Source organism: Solanum verrucosum, unplaced genomic scaffold (assembly GCF_900185275.1).
Source record: "Solanum verrucosum unplaced genomic scaffold, falcon-dt-bn FXZP01000253.1, whole genome shotgun sequence".
Lineage (NCBI taxonomy): Eukaryota > Viridiplantae > Streptophyta > Magnoliopsida > Solanales > Solanaceae > Solanum > Solanum verrucosum.
In genome coordinates this window covers 3,495,883-3,508,455 of record NW_026019984.1, presented here as the reverse complement: position 1 = coordinate 3,508,455, position 12,573 = coordinate 3,495,883, and the positions used below count along the sequence as shown (strand labels likewise).

Sequence of the window (12,573 nt, the reverse complement as noted above, 5' to 3'; positions counted from 1 at the left end):
TCCTATATTTGTACTAGAAAATTATAAATATTTGTGTATATTAATATGTGAGCCCATAACAAAATTAATTGATGATTATTAACGAAATTTAAAACCCCCAAACTATTAATCCCCGCTTCTCCTCTGACAGTAGACACCATATACTCTAAAAATTCTGAATTCATTTCCGTTCAAACCCGCTACATTAACCTATATCATCCATACTATTTGCCTAAAGTATATATTTTTATTTACTATATATAAAAATTAATTAAGAAACTTTTTTACTTATTAAAAAAAAAAACATTTCCTTGGTACCAAACACACCTTAATCTCTCTACTACACTTGCCTCTATATAAACACCCTTTAACCACCTTCCATTTCCCACACCAAAAATCAAAATTAACCATGGCTTCTTCTACCAAAACTCTACTTCCCCTCTCTCTCCTCTTCACCCTTTTAGCACTTTCACAAGCCACCTACCCTAATTTCATTTTAACCCTAGTTAACAACTGTCCTTACACCATCTGGCCAGCAATTCAACCCAATGCCGGTCACCCTGTACTCGAACGCGGTGGATTTACCCTTCACTCACTTACCCACCGCTCTTTCCCTGCACCCACCGCTCACTGGTCCGGCCGAGTCTGGGCTCGTACTGGCTGCACTTATGAACACGGCAAATTTTACTGCGCCACAGGAGACTGCGGCGGCCGAATCGAGTGCGGTGGACTCGGTGGGGCCCCCCCAGCTACATTGGCGCAGTTTGTTCTGCATCATGGACATGCTGATTTTTCTACTTACGGTGTTAGTCTCGTTGATGGTTTCAATATTCCTCTTACGGTAACTCCACATGAAGGTAAAGGAGTGTGTCCAGTTGTTGGGTGCAAGGAAAATTTGTCAAAGTCATGTCCAGCAGTTTTGCAATTTAGGTCACATGATGGTCATGGCCCTGTTGTTGGTTGTAAGAGTGCTTGTGAAGTTTTTAAAACTGATGAGTTTTGTTGTAGGAATCATTATAATAGTCCACAAACTTGTAAGCCATCGAGTTATTCACAGTTTTTTAAGCATGCTTGTCCTGCTACATTTACATATGCTCATGACAGTCCTTCACTCATGCACGAATGCTCGTCTCCGCGTGAACTAAAGGTCATTTTCTGCCATTAAAATGGTGGAGAAAATTATGATCTTGTTTAGGTTGATTGGGAAATTTGTAAGGACTAGTAATGTTAGTAGTATTGTTGGAGTTGAGGGGGGGTTGGGTTTTAGGTTGTAATAGATTTGAAATTTTAAGTAATGTTATCATGTTGTTATTTAAGTTTGTTTTAATTAGTGCTTTGGATTTGAGGAATTAGTGTGCCTTTATGATGCTCAAGTTTGTGAACTTTATCATTACTATTGCACACATTTTCTTATTAGTACTATGGTGCTAAACTCTTATTTTAAAATCATGTAACGTTATAGTTTGGGTTTTCTCTAGATTTCACTTATGAGCTGAAGCTAACATGTTGTTGGTGTTGATTGTCTTCTTACGAGATTTGCTTTGATACTTATTTACCGTTGGGCTATTACACTTCATTAGTAAAAAAAAGAATTAAAAATAAGTTGGAGATTTAGTAATTAATGTTATAAATATAATGGTAAAAAAAGATTTTTTTTTTCTTTTGATATACTACTTGAAAGAGTAGAAGTAGATTGATTTCTTTTTAATATAGTCAATTAGTACGTTGACAAATTTAAGAAATGATCAATGTATTCTTTTAAATTTTGACCAATCAAACTATTAGTTACTTGTGGTTATTGGTTAATTTTCTTGAAACACATTAATTGAAAATAAAAACAGTAACTTTTGTAATAAATTATTACAAATTAAAATTTTATTATTCCTACCTGTTTGTTCTACTTTTCTTTTTTAGTTTATTTATAAAAAACATTTCTCTTTCTTTTTTATAGATTCACTCTTTCACACAAGTTTAACGGCATAAGATTAAAGATCATTTTGGTAATTTTATTACTCCCTCTGTTCACTATTGTTTGTCAAGATAAAGATAATGCACAACTCTTAAGAAAAATTTAATATAATGTGCAATTTGATTAATATAATCCTACTATCAATCATTATTCAAATGGTTTGTACTTTTTGAAAACGGTAAAAGTAACTTTTTTCACATTAAAGCAGTCTTGTAACTTTAAAATGATTATTTTATGAAATTAGTAGTTATGTAATTATTAAGGGCAGAATTGGAAAAAAGTGACTAATTGTTTCTTGATTGTTTAAATTGACAATTAATTTTGGACAATTATTTTTAGTATACTTGACAAACAATAGTGGACGGAGGGAGTATATCTTTAGTCTAAAATTACGAGATTTAAAAGTTTTTATTTATTTTTAAAATTTTATGTTAAAAAATATTAACAGATTGGATTTTCCTTTATTCCGTCCTGACTCTACCAAACCTTTAGAAGAAAATTATACGATCACTATTTACAAAACTAACTAATATTCTTTATCAAAATATAGCATGTTCAACAAACATCATAGAATAATTTTTATATTGTTAAAGGATAACTTATTACTATACGGAAGTAGTACTCAATTTGAAAAGATATTTCTATCTATAAAATAAAATAAAATAAAACAAAAGTATTCAAAATTTAAACATTGGATGCCACCTTCTAGTGTCCTCAAAAAGGGAGCCAACATTTTCTGTACTTTTTTTTAAAAAAACTTTGGACTTATTCCATTATTTTATCAAATAACTTGCGTGGAGTATTTTCTTTGTTCCTGACATATTCACACATACACACTCACTCACCTTCGGATTTTCTAATAAGACCAATATCTCGTTCCCCCACCCTAGTTTCCTTTGATAATCGTGTTACGGTTCGATTAAATTTAAATTTATTTTAAATGTTTTAAATTAACTGTAAAATACTTATAAATTCTTGATCAAACAATATGAACTTTATTAGTTTAGAAGTAAATTATTTTTTTATATATTAGATTTTAATGTTACAAATCTCATCATAATTTAGATTGAATACATGTATTTGACGTGTACATATACATGAGATCAGAATTAAGTGTAATTTGTTCAAAGATATATACTCCCTCTGTCCCTATTTACTTGTTCACTTTTTCTTTTATAGTTGTCCCTAATTACTTGTCCATTTTGACAAAATAAGAAAGGACATTTTTTTTTCCTATTATACCCTCAATTAAATTACTTTGAAAAAGGTAGAACCTTTTGAAAATATTAAATTTTTGATTCACCCATTTCATAAGTAGTAGGGATAAAATGGTAAACTCGCTATTTCAATAATTGTTTTTTTAATAAGTGTGTCAATTCAAAAGTGGACAAGTAATTAGGGTCAGAGAGAGTAATATCTAATTAGATTTACATGTATCTGACTCTCTTGTTTGGTTTTGTCCAATATAATATCGCTCAGCTCTCTCCCTATGTATCTGCATTTCAGAATGTATTTTTAGTATCCCAAACACATGTATTTAATTGATTCACATGTATCTTGAATACATAGTGATATTCTATCTTGCTAGGTTCTCTCCTTCCCTCACTCGTCTCTCTCCTTATTTCAATATATCTAATAGCAAAATATATATATCTAAATTTATCTGACTTGAAATATAGTAATATGAAATTATTATTTGGTTAAATTATATGAAAAAAAATAATAGTGAATATGATAGGATCATTCATTTAATTAAATTGCTTTTTATTTATTTATTAAGAATGACGAAATACTTTCCGGTTCACGAGTTAGGGTACCCCCTTTCCTTACGTTTTTTTTTTTTCCTTTTGAATGCTTTCCCCCCTTTTTATTTAGTACACTTTTTGGCAAAATTTTTTATCTCATTGGTTTTCACGTGTCCTCTACTTTTGTTCTTGTCCATCATTTTTTTTTAAACAAAAGAACTTATTATTTTTTTTGGCGGGAGTGGATCCTTATCCACCTACTCTTTTGTTTAAAAAGAAAGGGAAAAAAATTTGATATATCCCTTAACTTTGTCACTTAGAGCTGATATATCCCTCGTCGTTATGAGGGATATATCAAACTATTTTTCCAAAAGAAAATTATTTTCTGCGTTTCTTTAATCATTTTTTTTTGTCCTCATTTATGCTTTTCTGTTAACAAAAAAGCGGTAACATCGTATTAAGATAATAATGAAGTCAAAACATATTAATAATAATATTTTTCCTTATGATTTCACTAAATTTGGCAGATTATGTTAAGAGGTTTAATTTTTGTTAGTTATTTTATTATAATATAAATATAATTTACACCATTTGTACATAAAATTGGAACTCTATAATTATAAAGATGAACAAGTTAAAGTAAACAATAGCTATTCATTTAATTTAAAATTCATTAGAAAATATTGATATTTTGAATAAGAATCGAATGAAGTGATCAAAATTAGAGGAATATGATATGTAATACTTTCGAACAATGATAGTGCGTATTCAAAACCCTTTTGGGTTAACTTATTTTAAATGCTTTTTAGTTAAAATAATTTTTTTGCATTTAAATAAAAAAAATTAAGCCAAAAACTAAAATTAAGCCAAACTCATTCAAAAATATATCGACATTACTTTATTGATCATTCAACTAGATGAAGTTATCTAATAAAGACATATTTTTTATAGAAGTCATTTTATATTATGTACTTCAATAACTTATACTTTACAAATATTATTAATAACGAAAAAATATAATAACTTTTCATTAAATTTTAACATGTGATAATTGATTAGTTGAGTATTATTTTATTATTATAAAATATGAACAATGTAGAGCTCAATGGAATAGGAGAAATAACTTGTCTTCTTTCGGATCTCTTTACCATGAGCTAAATATAATATATGAAAATTAAATAAACAGCTACTTTAATTCATTATATTTATCCTATTATTAATTTATACATATAATTTTTTTTTATAAATAATACAATTAAATAATATTTATATCGTCAATATATATAATTTAAATTCTTAGCTAAATAGAAGAAAGAAAGATTTGGTTCCAACCGACAAAGACGCAACCATATCAATCCAACGGTCTAATTTGTGCAAATGAATTAATTTGTCTTTTAGTTTCCTCCTTTTTAAATTAAATATAATTATACAGGACAAAATTTAAATATGTTGATGTAATATTGACTTAAAACGATTCAGATTTATGGCACATTGATTTTTAAAGTCGAGCTTTGAAGAATAAGGAAAAGAAATAAGGAAGAAGCCATTAATGGCGGGAAGATGAAGACAAAACAGAAACGAAAAGGCAGTGGGCTATATTGTGACTTGTGTATATCACATTATATTAGTGTATCACACATAGATTTTATAGATATACACATATAACAAGAGATAAGCATATATACATTGATATACACGTGTATAGTGGAGATACACACATAAGAAATCATATTAAACCTCAAATTTTCAATTTGAAATACAACTCAAATTAACTCCAAGCAACTCCAAAAATTATATTCAAACTTTTACAGATGTTTTCTATAAAATTCAATATCACAAACATATCATAAATGTATAAATTTAATAATTTGAACAAAGATTTAAATTTTGTAATTTTCTCTTGAGGAAATCTTTGTAATTATTGAATCCAAAATCCCCAAATTAAATCTCCGTTGCGTTAATATTTTGAAGGGATACATGTTTTAAAGCATGAAACGAAGAAAAGAGTACGGAATTTCAAATTAATTTGTTGTTTGTATAGTTAGATATAGCTCGCCAAATTTTTGGGCTTTAATTACTACACCTAATCATCGATCAAAATTAGGGAAAATTATGCATAATAACAAACATTTTGTCTATATTAGGTATTATAGCTACAGTTTAAGAAAATTGTAATTTGAGGCTACAGTTTCTCTAATTTTTGCTATTCGCCTGATTTGTATAAACCCTGAATTTCATATTCGGTCCTGATTATATAAATTCAGAATTTTGTATATGCGTACCTTAGCTATTTGTATGATATATGAAAGATTCATGATATATTACCACGTTTGTATATTGGCAAGTGAAATATAAAAACGGATTTCTAAAAAATCCCTAAATGTATAAATACAAAATTTGTATATACTCACCCTATTTGTATACTAGCTAGCGAAATATACAAACAGGTAGAAATATCAAACTACTACCTCCATAGCAAACAAAACTATAACTATGGAGCGCAATTATCGAAACTATAGCTATGGAACCTTATTATGTATATTATATTTGCTATTTATAAAAAACAAATCTCAAAATTATATATGCAATAGCTATTGTGGTTATATATGGATATCAATATCTCTAATGGCAAACCGATATATCACTCGTATTAGGGTATAAATATAAAAATCAGGTCGGACCAAACTTATTCGATTCTTTGATTTGATTTAATTTAATTTTTTTTCAAAGTTTGGTGTCGATTCAATTCTCGATTCCAATTATTAACTGAAGAAACAAGAACTTTATTACATTTTCAAAAAGTATAAATATTGTACATTGTCCACACATTACTAGCTCGGCCCAATCACGCATGACCCACTATTTTGGCAACCCAAGCCCATCCATAATCCCTTTAGACTTTTTTTTTTTAAAAAAAATAAAATAAAATAGACTTTCCTAAATCATAACTCATAAGGGATTGTTTGGTAGCTTGTTATGATTATTCGGTATCAGTAATGCATGTATTAGTTATTCGGGTATTAACTATTTTATTTTTTATATACCCCGCATAAAATAAGACACCTCATAACTTATACATGTAATAGTCTATTATGTAGATTTCTAAATTACAAACCAAATATCATATTAATTTTTTTTACATAAATAAGATATTTCCTAACTAACTATAAGACGATGTATGACTTATGCAGAAATTAACATATGAGTAAGTTGCCTCTTCATTAGCTACCAGACGACTTGTAAATGAAATAAATCATAGCCCCATAGTATAAGTAGCTTTACAAGTAGCGGCTAACAAGCAAGTTACAAGTAGCTTAACAAGCAGGTTTCTATTGCAAGTAGGTTTGTAAGGTGCTTCTGCACTTCAATAATAAGAAGCTAACTCAATTTATTTTTGTAAGAAGAAAAGTTGAAGAAAAATAAAATACATTTTTCTCCTCTAGCTTCTTTGACTATATTTATCTTATTATTGTATGTTTATTATTATTACTCCATAACAATTTAATATTTCTGGTCTATATTTATTTACTATTCCATAGGTTGATATTTTGTACAAGAAAGAATATACATGGATGAAGAAATTATTGTAATTCCCACTATCCACTACCTGAAAATGGACAAAATGATGACCAAAGGCACTAAATGTAATTTTGCTTGTATGTGGTATGAGACAATGCTAGCAAACGTTTTTTTCTTTGAAGATGCGGCGAAAGGAATACACATTATTTCTTCCCCTTGTTTAGAGATGTTAATTGCCACAAAACTAGGTGGACAAGACAATTTCCTAACTACCCATCTATTCCTATATGACATCACCTAGGTTTTTTTTGTGGCGTGTGGCGGAGTCAGAATTTTATCAAGGATATTTAAAAATGGTGTATTATGCTATTTGGGGTTCGAACCCGAAACACTTCTTCATTCGAATGGATATACATTACCATTGTGTCAAAGTCATAGCTTTTGTCAAGAGTGTCTAACTTTAAATATATATCCTTGCAGTCTCCAAAATTTGACATATATACACAACGTAATTTTTCGATAAATGGTGTCTAGTTAAACTCCCTGGAGTGGCTAGCTCCGCCCCTGCACGAATATTACAATTAAGGAAAAATTACAGAAATCCCACTTAGTTTACTTATTACCATTATCCCCTATAAGTTTTACAAATTTCCAAAATTCCTCATTTTCGCGCATCAAATTAGTGTATCTCATGCATCAGATTAATGTATCAACGCTTATATTATTGTATCTCGCGCATCAGATTAGTGTATCATGTATAAAATGTACATCAAATTAGTGTATCATGTATAAAATGTAATGTATCTTACTTAACGATTATTGTATCTCGCGCATTAGATTAATGTATCAGCGCTTATATTATTGTATCCGTTTGAGAGATTTCGGTAATTATAAACTTTTAAGGGATAGATTGTAATTTTACCTTAAAAGTATGTGATTTCTGTAATTTGCCATACAATTAAAGACTATTACATATTTAGATCGTCTGCAAAGGATTTTATTTGTCGCTTGATTGAGATTGTGCTTCAAAGCGACTATCTACGACTCTTTCATCGTGATGACTTAGCCAGCGACACCTATCATTATTTTTTTCTTTCAGTGCATCACCTAATTAGTTTAGGATTTAAATTTTATACCCTTTAGAATAGAAATATATTTTTATGAGTATTTACATTACCGATATCAATTTATATAAACCAAATTAAAGTTAGTGTTTTTATTTGATATTTGAATGGATTTAAAAGTTGGTCAAACCTATTTTTAGGTAAGTTTTTGATTTCTGGAAGTATTTGACAATATATAAAAATAACTTAAAATAAATTAGGAAGTGTTTCACAAGTTTAAAAATAATTTTAAATAAGTTAAAAAACCAAAAGTAGGTCTCCCTCTACTTTTCATTTTTTGACTTACAAGTCGTTTGAGTTTGACTTTTTATTTTTTATTTAAAAGCTTTTTTTCCAAACACATATTGTTACTTTGTTTCAGTTATGTGACACATTTCTCATTTCAAGATTCAAGCTATATGAACTTTGATCAACATTTTAAAATGTATTTTCTTAATCATATAGACATGAGAAAAATTGCAACTTATAATACTTATTATATAGTTTTTTAACATCTAAATTTTAATTTTAAAATATTGAGTTAATCTAATTCAATTCAACTTTAAAAATTAATTAAATTTATTTTTTAAAAAGTAAAAGTAATCGCATTAATCGAGAAAAAAAATAATTTTCCTAAAGAATTCTTTTCAAAAGCATTTTTTTTTTTTAAAAAAGAAAGAATTGCTAGTATAATATTGAATTCCGTAACAAACATTCGTGTTTGAGTTCATTTTTTGAACTATAACTTCCATTTTTTAGAACTTTGAATTGATTGCTTTTTTATTTGTCATTTTAGGATGACAAATGAAGGCGGAAAGATAAATTAAAGATCATGACTATATATTTTACTTATATCTATTCAAAAATAAAGTAAAGGGGGACTATTAAAATTTGAGATAAAGTGATTAGTATTTTTGTTAATTAGATGATTTGTATTCGAGCTTTGTAAATGAATAGTATTTAATAAGTTTATCTTATTTTTATCGTGAGGCCTTTCAGTGTGAATTTGAATTAGTTAAATTTCAAAATAGATATTCCTAGAGAAACCTTTGAAACTAGTTGAATTTCATAGTATAGTAAATTAAATTCTCCTTCTTTCTTCGAGAGATTATGGAGGTCGAGGATTAAGGAAGACGGTTAGTAGGTACTCAAGCGTTTTCTCTATTCTCAGTGATAGAGTAGGGTTATAATTTGAAGCACCCATTTGTTCTCATACCATGTATTATTAGAACCGCGTTAGCATTATCTTAAATTTTAATTTTTATTGCGATTGTTATTTCTTTAATTTACTTTGATTATTTGTATTGAGAATACAATTAACTACTCATAAAAGTGTATTCTCTCTAGCAGTTTAAGTTTTTAAATGAGATGATCAAACACATCAACTTGGTTTCAGAGTAGACAGAGATCCTTGGATCGATCGAATCTCACTGTCACCCAATCTAAAAAGAATTTTCACATGCTTGACCCTCGAAAAAGAATCAGGTCCGCACGTGAGGGGCACCCATCTACATCTACTCTGATATGTATTTCTCTCAAATCTATTTTGAAAAACTATTTTCTTGAGTCAAAAGTGTATCGAAAATAATCTTTCTACCTTATATAAGTGAAAAATAATATGAGTTGTATATATGCTACTCTTTTTAAATTCTACTCATAAAAATATACTAAATATGTTATTCTTAACGTTTCTTTCTTCTAGATAGTATTTGCATCCAATTTCTTCTTTCATTCTTTTGGATTTACTTTAGGCGCACATCTTTTTGTTTCCACTTTTTAACACAAGTTGCACTTTAATTAAAATCATCTTGATTGACCAAGTTTAATTTGGATTATTAGTCCAAGATTTGAAGATTTTCTGAATCTTAATTCCTCCAAATTTCTTATTACACATGCTATTAATTTGTAGTCAAGGCGGCGCTTCCATTTGCATACATTTTGACAACGAAGACTTCTAGTGGACTTTCTAATTTATTAAATGTTTGGATTTTTTAAGAGGTCTGAATGAAAAATAAATAGGTGTTTCTCGAAATCAAATTATTAGTAGAATATAAGGTGTAATTTGAATAGCATCTTTTTTATATTAAATAGGTTGTGATTTTTTCAAAAAAGACATAATAGTATATGCTCACTTTTACTATGAAAGTTCTACTTCTTCTTTTTGAACTACTTTTTGTGCCTGCTAAGTAAGTTCTAAGTGTAATTTGGTTGTATTTTGAGTTCGTGTGTATTGATCAGGTTTGAAGTAACGTTACACTAGTATGTTTTATCCATTTTATCCTAAAAGAAAATATGTAGATTATATACCTCAAATACTAGTATAGAATTTAATTCGTTAAAGAACAAATTGTAGATTTAGTAGACTTGAATATAATTTTTATTTCATCTCCATTCCTAATTTTACTTTGTTTAAAGTTTAAATTATTTTATTTTTCAAATACATCAAAGATGGCGTTAATTAAAAACAAGAAAGTTTAATTACATTGATACCATGTGCAAAAAGAAAAAAATGTCAAAGAACACTTAAAAGATCACTAGTTTCATTCTTTTTTTACTTGGTTAATAAATGTAAGTTAAAAATTTAAACCTTAAAAATAAGGCTATTTTGGATTAATTTGAAATATCCAAGAATGTTCCTCTGCTTGAGAAGGGGTGGGTGGGTGGGTAAGTGAAAAAGTAAGGTGACTATGTCAAAGAATATTCAAATATCGCATACACACAATTTCACTTGTGGAAAAATATTTTTATATTTTTCATGTTCGATTAATTAAATTTTTTACTTTAAACACATTTTAATTTTACCCTAATTCGTAGCTCTCAAGTCTCATCCCCACTACACATCACCCTTATCATTTCGCTCATATATTTTTTTAATAATATTTATCTTAATTATAGATGAATATTTTTAAGATAAAAAAATAATAGATAATTGAATATTGTTACGGTTTTCTATGGAATAAGTATGGTCGTATGATGGTAGTTTGGTGCATCATATATGTTTCTCCTTTAATAACAATAGTATCAATAAAATTATAAGTTCTTGTTCTCTGATTTATGTTACTATATGTTGTTTCTGTATTTCGTTTATTACATTATAATTTTATTGTTGTTATCCTTTTTCTTAAATATTATATAATGCTTTCTCTATTATTTGGGTTTTTTTTTTTTTTTTTACTTTTGTATATTCTTTTACAAATTACTTTGATGTGCAGTACTTGAAAGTTGAATCGAGAATCTTTCAAAAACAATATAATAAATAATAAGGTCACCATACGCTCTCCATTTTTTTTTCCTTCCTACCATACAAACTCTTAAAGTCAAATACAAATAAATTTTGTGACCTTTCAAATTTTGAATAGATAAACAGATGACGTATATATAAACTAGTCGAAAAATTTGACAGGTTAATTATAATTAATATAATTAATTCCTTCATCCTTAATCCTTAATCCGAAAGCTAACTTTTCATTTTCATTATATTATATATAAGTTTCTTCATTTCATTATTATATGTTTCCTTTGTAATGGGTATGTGGACAAGAATACGTTTAATATAGTTTATTGTTCTTCTTTAGTTGCATCCACATCAATAGTTCACTAGAAAAGCTAACTGCATATGTCAATATCTTTCATGGAAAAAAAAAAGATTTGGGTACGTTTAAGGCGGAGTCAGGCAATATCAAAGGGTTTATTTGAATTTTTTGATAGAAAAATATATAATGCATATATAATAAATAGTACACCTTTATTTTCTTCGAATGTCTCGTTAGTGAATATTATGACTCGTCACTAGATACATTTGAATAACCATTTTAGTTTACAACGAATTAATATCTTTCTTTCTTCTTCTTCTTTTAAAAAGTATTTCGTATGTGTTTAACAATTAAAAAAAGAAGTGTTTCTTTGTGCACTACTATATGTAGCATCTATATTACAATGAAGTATATGCTCTCCAAAAGAAAAAGTGGTGTATATAGTATTCTTTTGTTCTTTCTTTTTCGTATTCATGTCTTCTAGTGCATAAAATTGCATTCACTTTTCCAAATTATTATGATTAATTATTACTATATATTGTTCAAATTTAGTTTCCCCTAGTAAAGATTTGGAAGAAAAGTTGTATATTCTGTTTACAATGTCATGCGTTAGTTTTTGTTTATTGAATTTTCTTGAATAAAATAATATCAAATACATTAATATGCAATACCTCAATACTAGTTATGAAATTCTTTTGGAAATGGATTATTTAAGTACAACAACA

At 27.9% G+C, this 12,573-nt stretch overlaps 1 protein-coding gene across 1 annotated transcript; it reads left to right on the top strand.

Annotated features, from left to right (window-relative positions):
- Nucleotides 1–372: 372 nt before the first annotated feature.
- Nucleotides 373–1,309, top strand: LOC125818219 (osmotin-like protein). Its single transcript, XM_049497766.1, has one exon. The coding sequence runs from the start codon at nucleotides 389–391 to the stop codon at nucleotides 1,142–1,144; it is 756 nt and encodes a 251-aa protein (XP_049353723.1). The 5' UTR covers nucleotides 373–388; the 3' UTR covers nucleotides 1,145–1,309.
- The last annotated feature ends 11,264 nt before the right edge of the window (nucleotides 1,310–12,573 follow it).